The sequence below is a fragment of the Peromyscus californicus genome, unplaced genomic scaffold (genome assembly GCF_007827085.1).
Source record: "Peromyscus californicus insignis strain IS unplaced genomic scaffold, ASM782708v3 Scaffold_17__1_contigs__length_78620276, whole genome shotgun sequence".
In the NCBI taxonomy this organism is placed as follows: domain Eukaryota; kingdom Metazoa; phylum Chordata; class Mammalia; order Rodentia; family Cricetidae; genus Peromyscus; species Peromyscus californicus.
Genome location: NW_026294469.1, coordinates 12,925,890 through 12,946,852, shown reverse-complemented (window position 1 = coordinate 12,946,852; position 20,963 = coordinate 12,925,890). Strand labels below are relative to the sequence as shown.

The following is a 20,963-nucleotide window of genomic DNA, read 5'->3' as shown; positions in this document are numbered from 1 at the left end:
CAGAGTCTCTCTGCTTCAGCCTTCCACTTCCCAGAATTCTCTCCTCTGCTTGTCCCACCTGTACTTCCTGCCTGGCTACTGGCCAATCCGTGTTTTATGTATTAACCAATCAGAGCAACACATTTGACATACAGAACATCCCTCAGCACCCTCTAATGCTTACCTTGAGAACAAAGAGTAAATTAAGGCAGATAATTTAATAAACCAGTACATACCACAACACATGGCATAACAGTGGGACACCAGCAGTCTGTGTTGAGCAGTGAGGTAGTGATTGTCTCGGGGTAGGCAAGTATGGGTTATCACCAGGCATAGCCACAGGAGGTTTGTGAAGTTTACTGTTCTGTTAACTGGCCTGACTGCTCCTTGCATGTGTGTACTTACTTTACATAATTTCACAACCTTCTGTACATTTATAATATTTTTGCATTTTTTCTACATATTTTTAAAGTATTTTTAAGGGGATCTCTCATTAACTGTTTCACTAAGCAGTTTTCTTCACCTAAGCATTTAATTCTCCCCTGTTGGATTTCAACATGTTTTTTTTTTTCTTATCATGTATCTTCCCATCTTTGTGTGTATCCTACATTTCTAATGGACTTTTATGGTAAATGTGGCAGGGACTTCCAAACTGTCCTCCATCTTTGTTCTTTTCATCCTTTTGAGTAACAGCACATCTTGGATTTCAAGGGGCACATGGCTGCCTGTTGCCCATCTTTTCTAAGTTTGTGTGCACACATGTATGCATGCAAACTTCCTAAAACAGCCTTGGATTTAATTCTTCAGGAGCTAGCCGCATTAGTTTTTTTTGAAACAGAATCTCCCATTGTCCCATAATTTGTCAAGTAGTCAAGCTAGTTGACCAGTGAGCACCGGACTCCACCTGTCTCTGTCTCCCCAGTACTTAGAACGTAAACCTGTGCCACCAAGTCCATTTCTGAAAACAGAATCTGGGAATCAAACTTGGGTCTTCGTACTTGCAAAGCAAACATTTAACTGGCGAAGCCCTAGTCCCATGGGATACCTGGCTGCATCCTTCAGCTTTGTTTCTACCTGTGGTTATGAGATGGTACTCAGGCCACAGTGAACAGTGGGAACAGCGGGCGCTGCTCATTCCTATCTTCTCTTCCATGTTTCCTCCAAGCTCGAAGATGTCAATGTCTTGGAAAAGCCTGGCAAACAAGAGTTCCAGGTGCCAGATCTGCCATGCTGCAGAGAACCATCAATTTCTGTTTTATTTCAGTTAAAATATTTTGAGCTTTTTTTTTCATTATTATAATATAGAATATAGTCTCTGTCTTACACACTAAGTATGTCCTAAATACTGTGATTCATACACATCTTTGGGTACTTGGTTAGGCTCATGTCTTTTTCTGAGATGTCCTAGCTCAATAAAGTCATCCAGGCTATGCTGTATGTGTTAGTCTGTCTACTGCTGTTTTGTAGACATGTCACCTGGAGAGACATATTCATTTCTCTGAGCTTCAACATTCTCAACATAAATTGGGACTAGGCAGTTACTATGAAGAGTTAACACTGATAATTAATACCTGTGAGAGTTTAAAATAGTCAACAAGAGGAAAGTTTCAATAATCACTGATGGTATAAAATGGAGGAACAAATGAACACAAGGGCTGGAGAGGTGGTCAGTGGTTAAGTGCACCTGGTGCCCTTCCAAAGGAGCCAAGTTTGCTCCCCAACACCCATGTCAGATGGCTCACAGTTACATGTAAATCCTACTTCATGAGACCTAGCACCCTCTTCAGGCCTCCACAGACACTGTGCCCATGTGCTAAAATCCACATACAAGCACCTATACAGAAAGCTCAAAAATAAAATCTTTTTTTTTAAAGAGCCACTCATCTTGTTTTATAACTCCTGCTCGTCAGTAAACTTACAATTATTTTATAGGATATATACTATAAAATCTGTAACAGTGATTCTCTTTCTATGTTTGTAATTAGCATGTGCACACACTAACCACACAAAATATCTCACAGCACCATTGTTCCAATAAGCACAGCCAGAAGACTGAGTTATTTCCCAGATGGAGGAACAAAACTAGTTCTTAATTTTAGCCATTTTCTCTTCACTGTGCACAATTTCATTTCCTGTAAAACACTGGCAAAAATAATCTCTGCTAGTCAAGTCCATAGAAATGGACTTAGCTGTTACAGTATGTGAGAAACCCTAAAGATCTCTAAGGTGTTACAAAGAAATCAGACTTAGAACTGTAGTATTTCCCTTCTAGAATCTTCTAGCAATTCTCAATCTACAGGACATCCCTTAAATCCTATAATAGGGTGATACTGTGTTTGAGATTTGTTTGCCTGGAAATATTCATTCTTCAATGATAATTGCCTGTTCATATAAGCATTTATTGGTATACATTCACTCAGATTCCTGGAGTGATATTCCAGCGCCTTCTGACTGTGGATCGAGACTTCTGCTGACAGACGACCTGCTATTCTGTAAAGCTGATCTGTCATCTCTGTCTGGCTGATTTAAATATAGTCGTTCCAAGGCTATATGCAGTTCTCCTGCTGCTTATGCAAGGGTAGATTCTTAAGACGATATTGTCCTGGTTAAAGATTTATTGTGTTTTTTAACTCTGAGATCTCTCTCTCTCAAATTTCCTTCCTTTTTCTTTAAAAACAGAAACTCTTATTCCTTAACCAAGAGCAAAGCAAAGCAAAATGTGTCACCTTGCCCTGCTTCTCTGCAAGAGAACAGATCTGGTATTCTTCTAGTCCTCAGTGTCCCTGCAGGCAGATCTTGGCCTGTGAATGTTCTGTTTTACTGTGCAGGTTCTACTCATGTCTAGTGCCTCATTGCTCACATAACCCTGGGCATTTGCCTGACTTACAGAGCTCAACAGCTTAAACCTGCTGTTGCTCAGGCTTTGCAGTTATTTCATGGGGAAGCCTTCTTTGCTAAAAGAGTGTTTGCTGTGGAATAATGCTTTTGTACACTGGTTTAATAAAACGCTGATTGGACAGTATCCAGGCAGGAAATATAGGCAGGAAAAACAGACAAGGAGAATTCTGGGAAGTAAAAGGCTGAGTCAGGAGATGCCAGCTCACCCTCCAGGGGGCAGCATGTAATGGCACACAGGTAAAGCCATGGAAAATGTGGCGACATATAGATTAACAGAAATGGGCTGAATTTAAGTCTAAGAGCTAATCAGTAGTGAGCCTGAGCTAATGGCCAAGCAGTTTTAATTAATAGAAGCCTCTGTGTGTTTATTTGGGTCTGAGTGGCTGCAGGCCCAGGCGGGACCTGAGAAAACTTTAGCTACAAATGTTGAAGGAAGTAAATGTTTTTATCCCTGGAAAACATGCTTTTACTGTATATTTGTTGTTGTCTTTGAGATGTAATATTGGCATATTTCCCAGGTTGGTCTCAGATTCAGTGTTTCTGCTTTTACTTTTGAATTTTAGGGTTACAGATACATGCTCCCACACATGAACTATGTTTAAAAAAAAAATCAAGGACACATTTTGAGATGCACATACAGCAATGTACATAAACATTTTGTTGGAATGTTTTAGTTCTCTATAAGTTTTCAGTATTTTTGAATGAATAGGTTTGGTGTATAAAATTCTGTGAGCTGGCTTTTTGTGAACTTGAGTAGGGTTTTATCATTGCCATTCAGGGGAGTGGTGGTTTTGCTCTCCATGGCTCTTGGCACCCTATTTTCCACTTCACTCCTGCCTGAAGAGATTTTACATTTACAGCAATATTATGCAAAAGTGCAGCATGCTAAATATACGCCATCCCCATAGGCTCATCCTGGCCAATGTCATCAAGATTCCTCACCACCAGCAAGCCATTGATAAACCACTGTCACCAAAATGTCATAATTTACACCATGCTTCATTGTCACAAATGTAAACTGGCATGCATCCAACAGTATAGTAGCAACCATCATAATCCAACTGTTCTAAAAACCTCCTCTTCATATTCATCTCTCCACCCATAACCCCAGCACCTACCAGTTCTTTTCTGTCTCTATAGTTTTGGATTTTGCATGAGTATATAAATCCCTTTTAGAATTGTGCCTTTCATTTACAAGCATACACTTTAGATCCCTCTCTGTCTTTTCTGGTGTGGATGGCTCATTTCTTCTTGGTGGTAGATAATATTCTATTCTCTGGTTGCCATATAATCTACACATCTACTGAAAGTCGTCTTGTCTGTTTGAAAGTGCTGGCAATTATGAACAAAGCTGATATAAGTATCCATGTGTAGATTTTCTTTGTGTGTGTGTGGGTATAAAATTTTAACTTCTAGTGATAAATGTTAAATAGTGTGGATACTGAATTATATCTTAAGAGTGTGTTTAATATTTTTAAAAGAAACTGGTAATTTGTCTTCCAAAGTTGATATATGCATTTCATTCCCATGAGTGATGGTTGAAAATTAAGTGATTTTGTATTTTGGAAGCTTTGGGTGGATTTTTAGCCCTTCCAATAGGCAGGTAGTGGGATTATTGGCCAATCTGCACTTTCCAAGTGGCATATGATGTAGAACTTTCTTTTAGACTCTCATTTGTCTACTTTATAACCTTAGTTAATAGAGATACTGTCTATTTTTCTCCTTGTTTAAGGTTCGTGGCCTCTTTGTACATTGTGAATAACTTTTTAAACATATTTTTGTTTATACACATACACACATTACAGTCTGTGCTTCATTAAACAATGATTTCTTTCTTTTTGGAGTTTCTTTGTAACTTTAATTTATTTTATTTTTTGAGGTTATGAATCAATTACATTTCTTCTTTCCCTTTCATTACTCCAAAGCCTCTCATATACCCATCTCCATTCTCCTTCAAACTCATTGCCTTGGTTTTTACAGTGACAATGCATTTGCATATTATATCCTAAAGAAAACCTGTTCAGTCTGTATAACATTTGTATGTATGCTTTCAGGGCTGACCATTTGTCAGTAGATGATCAGTCTGTATGCTCTTCCCTGGGGAAGGCCACTTCTCTCTCTCCTAGCTGCCTACAGTTCCTTGGGTAGGGTTGAGGCCTCATAGACTTTTCTCTATTCAGTCTGGAATGTTCTTTGGTATCATCCTTGTATAGCTCACATTTGGGTAGTCATGTTGGTGAGACATTATGGGTGTAGCTTCTGATGTTACTAGGAGGCACCATCTCACAGCAAACTTCCTGATATTCTGGCTATTAGAATCTTTCTGTCCCCTCTTCCCAAACATTTCCTGAGCCTTAGGTTCAGAAGTGTATTCTAGATCAATCCACTGGACTGGGCTCCACAACACTTTGTTCAGTTGTGGTTTTTCTGTAACGGTCTCCATCTGTTGTATGAGAAGTTCCCTTGATGATGGTTGTAGACTACACTTATCTCTGGGTATAAGGGCCAATGTGAGTAAAGGGTGTCCTTAGAAATAATGCTGATTGAGTAAATTAATGGCTATAGATTCTCCTTCAAAAATTATGACTTTACTGGTGATGAATAGTGAGGTATGTTTTCAGCACCAGTCATGACCTCCCTCTTGTTGAATAGGCCTTAAGTCCAATAAGAGAGCTGTTAGTTACTGACAAGGTAAGATTGACACTTGCACATTTAGGGCTATTATGACATGATGGTCATTGAAGTGGTTCATATAAATCATAGCTGGGCAGAATTGTTGGTTGTCTTCTTCATATGGAAGCTTGCGTGGTGACTTATGGTACCATGAAAGCTAGTCCTCAGCAAGGGGACATTCTTATCAGTTCTAGCTCAGGGACCTCTGGGCCCTGTTTTCAAAGTGCATGATGTCTTCAGCATTGGGGAGTTATCTTGCACCTCTGGGGGTTAGTCAAGGGCAGCAGCAATAGGCTGTACATTTGGGAGTCTCTTAGACAGTCCTGGCCAACAACACAAAAGACTGAGTCTCATGTGTGGCATTTTGTTGTTGTTGTTGTTATTATAGTTAGGTAGATCATCTGAAAATACATGTATTACAGCTTTTTATTTAGTAAATAGAAGTATAATTCCTTGTGGCTTTTCAGACATCCTTGTATTTTACCCACCTTCTATCCTCCTTCTGTATTTGCTTCCCTTTCCCTTCCCTAAAGAGGCCCATTTTCCATTTCCCCTATCAGATTCCTTGGATATTTCTGTTCCCCTTTATCCTCTTCCCACCTTATTCTGCATTTACCTCTCCCCTGACCTGAAGATCTGCCCTTCTTCCAGTTTCCTGATCAGAGCATCCTGCTATCCCCTCTCTATTACTGCCCAACCTCCTATCCTGCAAATGGCCCCATTTTCCTTTTCTGGTTTCTGTAGTTACTACAGGCTATGTGTTTATATCTGAATATTTCCAGTTAAAGCCTCCATGAGATAAAACATGCAACATTTGACTTTCTGGATCTGGATTATACTGCACTGAATATGATCTTTTCTAGTTCTATCCATTTACCTGCAAAATTCATGATTTCATTTTTCTTTATAGTTGAAAAATATTCCATAGTGTATATGTAGTGTATTTTCATTATCCATTTATTGGTTTAGAATATTCAGGTTGATTTTATTTCCTAGCTATTGTGACTAGAACAGCAATGAACATGGCTGAGATAGTATTTGTGGAGTAAGATGTGGAGACCTTGGGCTGTGCCAAGGAGCAGTATGGGTGTGGTATTGTATTCCCCCAAATATTGTGCATGCTAATAAACTTATCTGGGGTCAGAGACAGAGCAGCCACAATATTAAACATAAAGGTTAGGTAGTGGTAGCACACACCTTTAATCTTAGCATTCCAGAGGAAGAAATCCATGTGTTCAAGGATACAGCCAAGCATGGTGACCTAAACCTTTAATCCCAGAAAGTGAGCCTTTAATCCCAGGGAGTGGTGGTAGAAAGCAGAAAGGTACATAAGGCGTGAGGACCAGAAACTAGAAGCATTTGGCTGGTTAAGCTTTCAGGCTTCTAGCAGCAGCAGTTCAGCCGAGAGCCATTGGGATGAGGACACAGAAGCTTCCAGTCTGAGGAAACAAGACCAGCTGAGAAGCTGGCCAGGTGAGGTTAGCTGTAGCATGTTCTGTCTCTCTGATCTTCTAGTGTTCACCCCAATACCTGGCTCAGCTTTGATTTTATTAATAAGACTAAGATTCATGCTACATATGGGTCTTATGATAGATTTACTTTTAGCTTTTTGAGAGTTCTTTACACTAATCTCCATAGTAGTTACAGCAGTTTGTAATCCAGCCAATAGTGAATGAGGGTTCCACTTTCCAAAACTTCCCTCTTTCCTTAACTCCCTCCAGCATTTGTCATTGGTTGTTCTGTTGATTTTTGCCATTCTGACTGGGGTAAGATGAAATCTCAGGGTTGTTTTGATTTGCATTCCCCTAATTGCTAGGCAAAGCTAGCTTGTAGAATTGTTATTTCATGCATCTTGCCTTTGGTGCTGTATCCAAAGTGTTGTATTCCTGCCCACAGTCATCTGTAGTTTCTTGTATATTGTTTCAGTTTTACCTATGGTGCAGTTTCAGTTAGTGTTTGGAGGGTGCATATATGCATGTACTACGGGATCTCTACTGCACACTGTTGATCTTTGGCTCTATGTATTTTTTGCCAATGTCAGACTGTCTTAATTGCAATATAGCAGTTTTCTTGTGAGTCTTGAAGTCAACGAGTACGAGGCTTCTAGCTTTTGTATTATGTTGTTTATTTTGTTGCCTGTGTCTGTTTTCTTCATTATATCTTCACCACTCTACATGGCTATATGCCAATCCCCAATATTTGAAGAAGTCATATTATCTAAATAAAGTAGGAACTAAGGATTGTTGAGTGCTTCTTAAATTTCAGGAAAAATTCAACTGATACTCAAGTAAAATCCAGTGCTTCAAAGGAGAGCAGCAGAAGCATGCCTCAGGGATTGTTGACAACAAAGTTGATGTAAGACTGTGTCTGATAGGCCGAGCTCCTGGAGTGTTGACAACCCTGATGTAAGACTGTGTCTGATAGGCCAATCTCTTGGAGTGTTGACAACTCTGGTGTTGTTAGGGTCCGAGAGAAGCCACCAAAAAAGACCATCAATCACATATATAATCAGCAAGAACATTTATTATTTCCAACTTGTTGGGGTGCCAAATAGCAACCCCGAAGGGGGGTCAAAAGCTCCTTTTAAGCAGAGTTAGGGGACTTCCAGGGAGGAGGGATTAATCTGGTGCTGATTGGTGGAGGAATGATTAGCCTGAGGGCTGATTGGTGGGAGGCTCTAGTAGTTAGGGACCTTCTAGTTGTAGGGTAGGGACAGCGATCTTTAGCTAGCAAAAGCCTGTGTGGTGCCTGCTGATTGGTTGCCCCTGAGAACTGCTTGCTCAGTTCCAGCCAGTTCCAGTAAACTGAAACTAAGACCTGGTCCCTGGCAGGGCTATTAGAAAACTTTGATGGCTCTGGTCTGGCTCCCCAGTCCTCTCATCACCCCCCCCACCTTGAGTAATGCATCATCTCAAATCCTTGAGGTTCTTTTCTTCTAAGTGTATAGGCTTTTAAAGTTTCCATCCTTTGTAGCCTTCTATCAGGTGGGACCATGGAGACATAGCTTCATAAAGTATTGAAATAGTCGCTATTTCCCCCAGAGGTTTCTATCTGGGCCTTATCTCTATCATGTCTAGGGCAAACATAAAAATGGGTGACTTCTTGCAATTTAATATCAAATACCTTAATCCCACCATAAAGCATTCTGGAATCAAAACATAGATCAGGATACCAGGTCCCTAAAGGGGCTGCATGGGAAGTCCGGTTCAGGAACTTTTGTGAGCCAGCATTGATGATTTTCCATGTGAAATTAAAGGGTAGGAGGGGGTTGAGGTCCCCCATGGTGACCTGACTAGAAAGCCCTGGCAAGCATGTGCTAAGGAAGCATAGGGACAAGCTCATCACTTAGCTGGATTGGTGACTTTCTGGACTCTCAGTTTTAGAGGGTTCTGTAGAAGTGCAAATGGCCCTCCAAAATCCATGGTTGACCACCTCTGTAGTGCAGTACTCAGGATCAGTGTGTGGGACCACAGACTTCACATGTGGGAATGGTGAATCCAAGTGGGACCTCATCCATTTTGACAACTGTGGGCATTGTCAGGATGGCAGTGTAAAGTACCTTCCAACCAGGTTCCAAGGTCTCTTTCCTGTGCCTCTTGATGATCATCAGGTCCAAGTCTCCTGGCCAGAACCATGGGGCACAGGATGTGGTGCTTTCTCATAGACTGCACACAGCTGAGGCCAAAGTTGTTTCTGAACCTAAGACAAAACTTATAAGGAGGAGAGAAATCCTTGGTCATCAAATTCAGCTAGTAGTTCTGCCCTGAGATTAGGCAGAAAGGGTGGTAGCCTGACATATATGATCTTAAATGGGGTCAGTGCTAGGGTAGAGGGAGTTTCTCTTTGACTCAGCATTTCAGCCTATTAAGGGTAGGGAACATGGGATGCCATAGTTTCTTCTTTAATTACTTCTAGCTGACATTAGGGTATTGTTGTCAGGGCCCAGGAAAGCTAAAAGGCTAGTAGTCAAAGGCTGGACAAGGGGGGTATTTATCAGAAGCATATGGTCTTCTGACCCAGCTGTAGAGACAGGGAACAATCATATTGACTGAACTGGTCCATATCTACTTTCAGCAAGTCCAGAGTTCATAACTGTTTGGAGCAGGTTGTAGTCAGCATCTGGTGTTTGGATGTGTCTGTCAGCCAAGTAGAAATCTGTTGAGAAGACATAGACTAGAGGAAGAAGTTAAAATTTAACTTTTAGATTCATAGTCTTAGTAATTGAGGAAGGGGTCTTGGGGTGGGGGACTTCCTGGCCAATGTACCATCTATTAGGGTCCACGAGAAGCTCCCAAGAAAGACTATTATTATGCAATCAGCAAGAGCATTTATTATTTCCAACATATTGGGGTGAAAATAGTGACCCTGAAGGGAGGTCACAAGCTCCTACTAAGCAGAGTTAGGCAATTCCAGGGAGGATGGATTAATCTGGTGCTGATTGGTGGAGGAAAGATAAGTCTGGGGACTGATTGGTTGGAGGCTCTAGTGGTTAGGGACCTCCCAGCTGTAGGATAGGAACAGCTATCTTTAGCTAGCAGAAGGCTGGGGGTGGGGGGCTCCTACCGATACAGCAGAAGGCTGTGGGGCACCTTCTGATTGGTTGCCCCTGAGTTGTGATCTTCCTGAGAACTGCTTGCTTAGCTCCAGCCAGTTTCAGTAAACAAACTATGGCCTGGTCCCTGGCAGGGCTGTCAGAAACCTCTCATGGCTGTGGTCTGGCTCCCCAGCCCTCTCAGTGTAAGACTGTGTCTGATAGGCCAAGCTCCTGGAGTGTTGACAGTCCTGGTGTAAGACTATGTCTGATAGGCTGAGCTCCTGGTGAAGCTGTTTTCCACTGTGCTCTGTGCTGGTAAGCTTGGACCTCCTAGTAACATGGCCTTTTGTTTGTGCTGAAAAGAGGATTAATATTGCATGTAAATAATTGTAATTATCTTCTCATTGAAGAAACATAAACTTGGAATACAGCACTGTTTTCATGGTTAAGTTGTCAATTTTGGAATAAATAGGATTTTTTCTATATCTTCGCAAATGAATAGCTGATGAAAAGTTAATAAATTTTGTATAGAGTTGCTTTTCTCAGACTTTTTTTTTTGAAGATTCAAAACCTCCATTTCCTCTTTATGTGACGTTTATTTTGGCCTGCTTTTCTTTCCCTGAAATATCATCTGGTTAAAATGATACCTGCTCCGTATTTGTTTCCCTTTTAAAAATATTGCCAGTAGCTTAAACACATGGAAAGAGCTAAGAAAAAGTACAGTGCATACTCAAAATCATAGTTTGATTTAAAAGCATGTGATTTTACACAAAATTAGTGAATATCTGTAGTGATCAATACCTAAAACTCAAATCTTGTACCTTGAAACATTCTTATAAATCACTTAGTCAGCCTGATGCTTTGTTTTTACAGATATTTTGTGAACTGAAGCCTTCTAGGTCAAATGGCAAGATCTTTCTTTGTGATAAAAAAAGAGCAGTTTAGAGATTGTCATGTTTACTTTAAAATTAGTTTTTCTACTTGAATAAATGGTACCTTTCACTATAAATAGAATCTTGAAGGTGACTGAAAAATTAGAATATTTACTGGTGGCCTTTGTTGAGTTATTGGGTTTGGAATTCTTGAAAAGTGAGTCCAGAAACATATTTGTGTCTTTATCCTTCCTCTGTCTTTGTTTCTCTGTCACTGTCTCTGTTTCTCTCTCTCTCTCTCTCTCTCTCTCTCTCTCTCTCTCTCTCTCTCTCTCTCTCTCTCTCTCTCCCTCTCCCTCTCCTCTTATTATATAATCACTATAGTTGTTGAAAATTGGCAGCCCTTCTTTCTGCTTTTGGATCTAAATATTTCACTATTATTCCTGTCCATAACAACAGCTAATATATGATTACAATGATTTTTACCAGTTAGGACACCTGTCAGATAATAGCTTATCTGAGGAGGGGAGGGTGGTAGACATTTTTACCCCTGACTCTGACACAGTGTATACCGTGGTATATTGGCCTTAGTTAGTTGTTCTCAGTGAATTCTATGTGGAAAAGGAGGGTGAAGTTCAGCAGAGACTTGTGTCATAGACTCCACTCATGTGTTGGCTTAGCTTTCTCACATGTGCTTAGATATCAATTTTCTTCAACAATACCAAAGATTTTCATAGGATCTTGAAGTATCATGTTAGATGAATTAGTTTCCTGAATTCTTGCTGTCTTTGCACACCTTTACCTTAAAATTTATTCCATAAAATAGTCACTGAATTCAGTAAATGTGCTATTCACTCATCTTAATTGATATAAAACAATGGTATTATGGCTTAGTCTTTGATAACCAGAGTTAATGCTAATTTTTTTAGAATCAATAGTTTGAGAAATGTGACCATTACTAAAAATTAAATTACATAATTTATACTACAAAAAGTACTCAGAATTTGTCAATGCCAAACTCTTTTATAGTATAGTTATTTCTATGCTCTTGAAGGGATTATTCTAGTATGTAATATCAGGCTGAAAACATCACATGATATGGCACTTCTGTTCATTTCCTCCCAATTCTATGTTCAGTGATTACATAGTGGAGGCTTGAAACAGCTATGTTGGAAGTGTTCAACACATAAACCAGAAAATACCATAAGCCAAGGGTTGACTTATTCTTTTATCTATTTGCATAGCATAGAATTTGAATTATCAGTTTAATGATCAAAATTTGTACATGGGCGAGAAAATATTTAACAGTAAATCAAATACCACATTTATACACAAAAGTATTGAGAAAACTGGGTGTGGTTAAGATGAAATTTTATTTGTCATCTCATAGACCAACCAAAGCCATAGGCCAGCTGAATTTTTTAGAAACACAGAAGTCCATGAAAACATCTTGTGAGAATTAGACTCCTACATAGAATTTATCATGAAAATATACTTTATTATTATGTAAAATTACAAGCCACACATTTTTTATGTCAGTGAAGTTTATAACCTTTATAACTTGTGTACAACTTTTATGAGATAATTGCCTAATGTTTACTAGCCCACCCCATATCTGCTTCCATTATAGTTTAGTTTGAGCTGCTTAGCAACACTTTTCAACATTAGTGTGTATGTGGACAGTTTGATTGTATATTATTTGAGTTTTCTCATTCCATACTGCTAGGAGTAAAACGCATGGCCTCATGTACATGAGGCCAGTTCTATGCCTCTGATCTAAGTAATATCTCATCCCCTCATCTTACTTTCTTCCCACACATCCCAAATTATTAGATACTACATTTCAACAGTGTTGTTGAAAATCATTCATGTACCATATTATTCATCATTTAAAGTGTAAACTTTGGTGTTTTCAATAAGTCCAGAGGGTTGTACAACAATCACTATCATCTAAATTTAGAATAATTTTATTCTTCTTAAAAGTCCTTAAAGGCCGGGCGGTGGTGGCGCACGCCTTTAATCCCAGCACTTGGGAGGCAGAGGCAGGTGGATCTTTGTGAGTTCGAGGCCAGCCTGGGCTACAGAGCAAGATCCAGGAAAGGCGCAAAGCTACACAGAGAAACTCTGTCTCGAAAAAAAAAAAATTTAAAAAAAAAGTCCTTAACCATTAGTATTAAGTCTTTATTCTCCCTTTTCAAGACTAGAATTGGTCAAATTTATGTTTGCATGAATTTCCCTGTGTCAGGTCCTTCATATGAATGGAACCATACAATGCATGGTCTTTAGTGTCTGATTCTCTAACTCAGCATCTTCATTGTTTATTCATGGCTTATCATTACCAACACTTTGTCCTTTGTTTATCAGAATGGTATTCACTTGTATGGTTATGCCATATGCATATATACCTCATTTAAAAAACTTTAGATTTCTACAATTGGATATTAAAAGGTACTGGTATTATGAGCAAGGAACTTCAAAATATGATGTTGAGTTCACTTTCTATTGGCTATCTGCTGCTGGATATGGGGCCTACCCTTAAGAATAGTTTGTTTCCCCAGTGAGAATCCCTTGGAGAAAGCTAAATTCTCATTTGTAAGTGGTTATCAATTGGAGATAGCTCTGGGTTAGGGATGTGGGCATGTGTCCACTTCTCCTTTCAGATCTAAGACCCAATCTCGTACAGACCCATGCAGGCCCTGTGCATGCTGCTACAGTCTCTGTGAGTTCATATAAATGTTTGTACTGTTACATTTAGAAAGCCTTGTTTCCTTGGAGTCCTCCATTCCTTTGGCCCGTACACTCTTTCTGCCTCCTCTTCTGCAGAGTTCCCTGATCCCTGAGGAGAGAGATTTGATGGAGAAATTCCACATAAAGCTGAGTGTTCCAAAGTCTCTCACTCTCTGCATATTGTTTGATGGTGGATCTTTGTATTTTTCCCATCTGCTGCAGAAGAAATCTTTGATGATGCCTAAGTAAGACACTGATCTTTGAGTACAGCAGAATATCATTAGGAGTCTTTTTTTTCTGAAATTCTTTAGTAGAACAGTAGTATTTGGTTTTACTCTAGACCCCTGACTATCTAGTTTCAGATTCCAGTTACAAAGCAACATTGAGTATGGGTTCCATCTCATGAAATAGGCATTAAGTCATTTGAAATATTGATTGGTCACTCCCACAAGTTTTGTTCCACCATATCTTGCAGGCAGGTCACCATTTTATACTGAAAAGTCTGTAGCTGGGTTGGTGTTTATATTTCTCCTTTGGTAGCATGCAGTGTCTTCAGGTGACAAGAACACTAGCCCATAGGTGTGAAGGCTGTATGTAGGCACCAGCTTGACTTGTCCATGCACATTGAGTTTTGAAGGTATTGTCTTCAGCAATGGAGCCTTGCTGACAATTTATAAAGAGTGACCTATAGCCTTGGTAACAGCTTTGTTTGTGGGTTCCCATGAGAACCCTTTGGCCAACTATTCAATTAGATGTAATCCATGCCTGGTACTGGAATCTTCATTTGGTGACAAGATATTATCATGTGAGGGCTTTTTCTTTTCTTAAATTTTGTCTTTTTTATTTTAATTTTATTTTTTTCCTCTATCCCCCTTTTGTTAAGCCCTACAAGTTATTTGTGTGTATATTATGACTTTCAGTTTTGTGTTTTTATGGATTCTGAGTGTAAGAATAAGTGAATCTCTGAGTCTATAATCTGTTTCTTGTGCTTTTCTTGGGCTCTTTTATTTCTGGCCTTTGTTGTGGTTTTTCTATTCTGAAGTGTTTGTTTTGTATTATCTTATCATTATATTATATTTTGTATTACATTAATTCCTTAGAAGCCTGTTTTTCTAAAGAGAGACAGAAAGGGAGTGGATCTGGTTGGCAGTGGGTGGGGAGAAACTGGGATAGTAAAGGGAAGGAAACTGTGATCAGGATATCTTATTTGAAAAATCTACCTTTAATAAAGAAAAACAAAAGGAACAAAAGCCTTCATGATGAACAAGTGTATATAATGAAGGGTCAACAAAGAATTGTAGAGGAGAGTGAGACAAGGGAAAACAATACACAACCAAAGTGTGTAAATGTGGGAAAGAGATTTCTGTACTAGAGAAACTTAACAAAGGAAATGTACACAGGGGAAGACAGCACACATAACTAAGCTAAGGAACTTGACATCCACATGTGCAAAACCTTGGATTATCTAGGGAGTGCAGCTGTTCATCAGGGATTGACTGAGTGTAATGATCTCTTCACAAAGAAAATGTAAGTTATTAGTATTCTCTACAATATTTTGACTCAGCATATTTTTGCAATAAATTTATAAAATAACGATGCACTAATTACTATGTTGCTGTAATAAAATAGCCCAGAGAAACAAAAAAAAAATGCTGCTATGGACACTTGTTCAAATGTTGTATGGACTCCGTTTATCATTCCTCTTGAATATACATTGGTGTAGACCAGCTAGGTAATATGGCAAATCTGTTTAATAAATACTGAGTTACTGCTGAATTGTCTGAAGAGTCGCTGTATAATTTAGCATTTTAGTAAACATGTATGAGGCTTTTAATGTCTCTAAATCCTCAATATATATTTTCATTCTGGCAAAGCCAGTGAATGTGAAGTGGTATCTTAGGACTCTTCTGATTTACACTTCCCATCACTAACAATGATCACTTCATGTTCATTTGCTCTTTGACCAGCATCTTTAGAAAAATTCTTATCATAATCAATTCCAAATTTTGTTAATTACCTGAGAATTTCAATCACATTCACTCACTTATCCCTGGCACCTCCCAGAGCTACCTTCCTTCCCACACTGCTCTTTGTCCTTACATTTATTTTTTTTTTTTTGTAAAACCTATTTAGTCCAAATTGTGCTGTCTGTATGCTCTTAGGTTATAGCCATCCACTGTAACGTGCTCAATCTGCTAGGGAAGTGCACCCTTAAAGAAAGCTGACTCCCCTTCTCCCAACAGCTCTCACTTGTCAATAACTCCTTGGCTAGGGTGGAACATGATGCCCACCTCCCTTCTCTAGGATGGGATTTCCCCTGTCTCTGCCTTCTGTCTCACCAAAGGAGCACTGAGATTAAAGAAGTACACCACCCTGCCTGGCTTGACTTGGTTCTGGGAAAGTTCTCAGAATTTCTACAGTCATCACTTTACCCCACAAGCCATCTCCTTAGTCCCTACCTAATGGATTTTAATGTCATCATAAAGTTCCCTATTAAGAGGGATAGGTGGAAGAGAGGCATATGGAAGAGAAGGCAGAGTTCTGAAGGCCCAACTGTGGAGTGTTAGCAGCCAATCAGAAGCACAGGAGGAGGGACTTGTTTTCCTCCAGGAATTCCAGACGGAACACAGCTTTGTTGACACTTGACTTTGGACTTCTGACCTCCAATACTATGAAAGAATCACTTTCTGTTTTGTTAAACAAGTAGCTAGAGAGTAATGAAAATTTATCCCCCAGCAATGAATTCTTTAATCTTTCTTTCCTGCACTAGAAAGTGGGTATCATCAAGTTCTCAATTATATATTATATATTTATATATTATATTAAGGTATAATATATATTACATCAAGTTGTATAATATATATCAATTATATACACCCACATATATATGTATATAGACATACCTTGATAATTCTAGTAACTAACACAGAGCTTGCCAATATTTATGATTTTTCAGATACTTTATAAAATGGATAAATAGGTTACCATTTTAGATTTAAGTGGGTAAATGAGTAAGATTCAAATTAATCTGGGAAAGAAAATACATTGCCTCCATTTGTCACATTATGCAAAGTGTACATTTGGTTATTTAGCAAAGAAACAGAAGTAGGCACTGTATAAATTTTATGATGTGGAGAAAGGCAGATAAAGTTTTAGTGAAGACTTTACTGATGGACAGAGTCAGAATTTAGATTTATATTTAGGAGGATGGATCTTTTCTGAGGATGGAGGATGCAGGCTAATGTGAGACCTCTGGAACAAGTTGTGCTTTCTTGAACACTTCTCTTTAAGCTTTGTGTTTCCAGGTGGGTCATTGTTGAGTTCCATGTATTCCTTGCTATGCAATCGTCTTGTGTCACAAGGCAGAGTGGTGCTATTCTGGGGATCCCAATATAGAAATGCTGCCCCAAGGCTTTAAACAAGACATGTGAGAAGGATCTGAAGCCAAACTAGAAACTGTCAGCATCACAGGTGACATGTGAGGGAGCACTTCAAACTGAAAGGTGGTAAAAGATCTAGCAGTTGAGCCTACTACACAATCTCATATATGACGTTATATGAGCATGCTGCTCCAGATTCTGCTATGTACAAAGCCTACTGCAAATTGATATAGATATTGATTGCTTTTCATTTTGTAGGAGCTCAGCCTGTTGGCATTGCCATTGGCAGACAACCTTGCCTTTGACTCATTAACTGCTTAAAACTTTTACTTGGAGTAATTTACCTCCCATGGTATTATTTTTAATTAAAAAAATGATGTAGATGATTTTTCTTTGGGCTGCCAGCTCACAAAAAATGGCACAGAGACTTATTATTGTTTATGAAGCCTCGGCCTAATGCTTAGGCTTCTCCCACTAGCTATCATAACTTAAATTAACCCATTTCTACTCATCTGTGTTGCCACATGACTCGTAGCTTTTACCTCTTCTGCATGTCTTGCTCCCACTGTGTCCAGCTGGCAACTTTGCCTTTCTTCTTTCCAGAGCTCTCTCTGTCCAGAAGTACCTGTTATACCTCCTTCCTTGCTATTGGCTGTTTAGCTTTTAGCTTTTTATTAAACCAATCACAGTGACATATCTTTACACAGTGTAATCAAATATCTCACAAGTTGATATTAAAATTACATCTTTTCCCTCTTCCCTCTCCTTCCCTCAAAACTTCCCATGTACCCACCCTTATTTTCTTTAAATTTTATGCTTCTTTTTAAAAAGTTTGTTAAATATATGTATGTATGTATGTATATATATATATATATTTATATGTATATATATCAGTCTATATTATGTTACTTGATTGTATATATTATCAGAGCTGACCATTGGTTATTGGATAATCAATTGATGTGCTTTTCCCCATGGAAGACTTATTTCATGGTATTTTCAAGCAACAATGGCAAGGTCATATTACACCAGGTTATTCTTTAGGAACACTATGTACATGTGTTTATACATATATGTATTGTGTGAGTGTATGTATGCATGTGAATGCAGGTATAGATGGTTTTTGCAAATAGGAATCCATTTTATACTGCAGTCACATAAGATTAACTTTTTCATGGAATATTAATCTTCTCTAATGTCTCAAGCCTACCATTTAATGTGATTTAGCATCCATTTCAACTATTTATTCTTGCCTGGACTTCCCTCTGCTGAAATATAAAACCTCCCTATATGTCAAGTTATATTTCTTCCACAGAGCTTTCTGAGCAGGAGGAAACATGGTGATCCTTGGCACCCCTACAGGACCTTAATTATATTGCAATGTGATTATTAAAATGACAAGTGCTGCCACCCTTCATTGAAGGCTTATAGTTTGACAGATTGGGTAACATGCTTTACATACCTGAATTCTCTTAGTGCTCACAATGTTCCTGTGAAACAGCTCCTATTGTCTCCACTTTACAGTTGTGAAAACTTGAATTTAGAGATACATAAGCAATTTGTTCAATATGAAGTTTTATTTGGGAGATCCATTGTTCACACACTGGGTACTCCTTAGAGCATTGGTTCTCAACCTTCCCAATCCTTTAATACAGTTCCTTATCGTGTGGTGACCCCCAACCATAAAATTATTTTCATTGCTACTTTATAACTATGATTACTATTTACTGTCATGAATAGTAATGTAAATGACTGATTTGCAGGATATCTGATATGTGACCCCCATGAAAGGGCCATTTGATCCCCAAAGGGCTCACAACCCACAAGTTGAGAATCACTGGCCTCAGAGAATGACTTTCTGACCTTCAGTTCATCTGCCACCCAGTCTACAATTGGAGAGAGGTGCCTTTTGTGTCTTAAGTTATGATGTTTAGAGGTAGAGGCTATATATTATTATCCTTGTCTTTTATTTTCTAAATACAGCAGTCATGACCTAGCAACTCAAATATTGTTTTCATGGATTGAGCAGTATCTAAAATGGAATTACTGCAGTAAAAATTACCAGGTGCTAACATGTAATTTATAATTTTTAAAATTATGCTAATGGCTAGGAATCATTATGAGAACTCAAAGGATGAAATTGATGGGTAAAAATGATTTACTTCATATTAACCATGGTTTTCACTAACATTTTATAATTCGGTATGTGTAATACACAGATTTATGGGATTGTTGGGTGTGGTGGTATCTATATGAGGTAGAAGGACTGGGAAATTGAGGCCAACCTGGACTACATAGAGAAATCTGGTCTTGAAAGAACAAGGAAGGCAAGAAGATGATTTGGTTCATTTTATCAAAATATTTTGGTTTAATCACCTGTTAAATGCAAATAGTTTCATTAATCTCATGTGTTTTGTTTCGTTCTTTTTGTTGGTGTCTTGTTTCATGGCCAGGATGGCGTCGGAGTTGATGAGAAGCTGTCTTTAAGGCGAGTTGCTGTGGTTGAAGATTTCTTTGACATCATCTATTCCATGCACGTGGAAACAGGGCCAAATGGAGAACAAATTCGGAAACACGCTGGACAGAAGAGAACTTATAAAGCAGTAAGTGGAAGAGGAGAGAGAGAAAGCATGCATTCTGAATTTTGTTACTATTTTTGATGTTGACGGGAGAGCAAAGGGTTAGTAATGTCTCGTATTAGAGCATGGTCAGACTCAGCACTTATGCCACAATTCATTATTTGTTGTTAGTCATGGGCTCACAGGTCTATTGCATAAAGTTTAAACCTGTTTCTATAATTCTTACACTAATTCCTTTAAATATGTATAAACATAATATTACCAGTCAAACACCTATAAATAGGAAGACATAGTTGAAATGTATATTCAATGTGTCATAATATATGAATTATGGACTGGGAGATAAGAACATGTTTATAATCATTCAAATTCCTATTTCTTACCTCTCAAGTTAAATGAATGTATTTGTATATTTCCTGTTCCATCTTAAAGCAATATAGATAAGAAAATTATACATTATTCTTATGTTATTTTATATGTCTTAATTTTCCTGAACAAAATATTAAAATATGTTATTTTCATAGTACTGATGCCCTTGAGTGTTTAAAAATTGAAATATATTATTCTATTGTAAATTATGTGAAAAGAAAATTTAATTAACTATTTGATAGTGGAATATACATTGTTGAAATGGAGTTATATTTTAGTTTTGAAGTTACTAATTGTACCTAGGTTTGATATACACATTTTAATCTACATTTTATTTAATTAAAATTTTTATAAAACCGTATTACTATAGATATTTCACCCTTTCTAGCAACATTGAAGGGTAAATTACTTTTTGCCAATACAAGCAAAGTGTACATTATAAGAGCTTTCTCAGCAGTGGGGGTAATGTTCTTTTTATGACTTCTTACTGAACTTCGCTTTTGGCTACCTTTATATGAACTGTTTTCAGCTATCTTGATACACAATATCAGTCTGGATCCATTTTTTTTTCAGATACAGAAAAATGTGTGAAATGCTCAAAGTTTCAAATACAGGTACATATGTTTGAAAATTAGCTCTGAGCATAAGAAATAGCTTCTTTTCATAACTATTTTTTGCTATATTGCCAGGGTCATATTGAATCTTTGTAGCTGCATAATAACCCTTAATACAATGTTGTTATTTATCCCTCCTTCTATACGGTTTTGTTTCTTGGCTGTTTCTCAATTGCATGGTTTGTGGGCAGGCACTAGTGTAAGTTTCCTTACATAATTCTGCCACATAAACTTCCTTTTGACTTATGCACCCCAGGAGGCATTCCTATGACTAACGAAAGCAACCTAGCATCTTGGGATGTTTTATGTAGACTAATATCACTGAACATACTCATTCC

At 38.3% G+C, this 20,963-nt stretch overlaps 1 protein-coding gene across 5 annotated transcripts in view; it reads left to right on the top strand.

Annotated features, from left to right (window-relative positions):
• The window catches only part of Nol4 (nucleolar protein 4), a 322,474-nt gene that overhangs the window by 66,960 nt on the left and 234,551 nt on the right, over window positions 1-20,963 (top strand). For 3 of the 5 annotated variants that reach the window (XM_052741636.1, XM_052741637.1, XM_052741639.1), the window contains exon 2: window positions 19,517-19,666. In XM_052741636.1, the coding sequence (XP_052597596.1) occupies window positions 19,517-19,666 (150 nt within the window). Of the gene's footprint in view, window positions 1-19,516; window positions 19,667-20,562; window positions 20,626-20,963 lie in introns of those variants that run through there. The other 2 variants (XM_052741640.1, XM_052741638.1) reach the window with 2 other exon arrangements.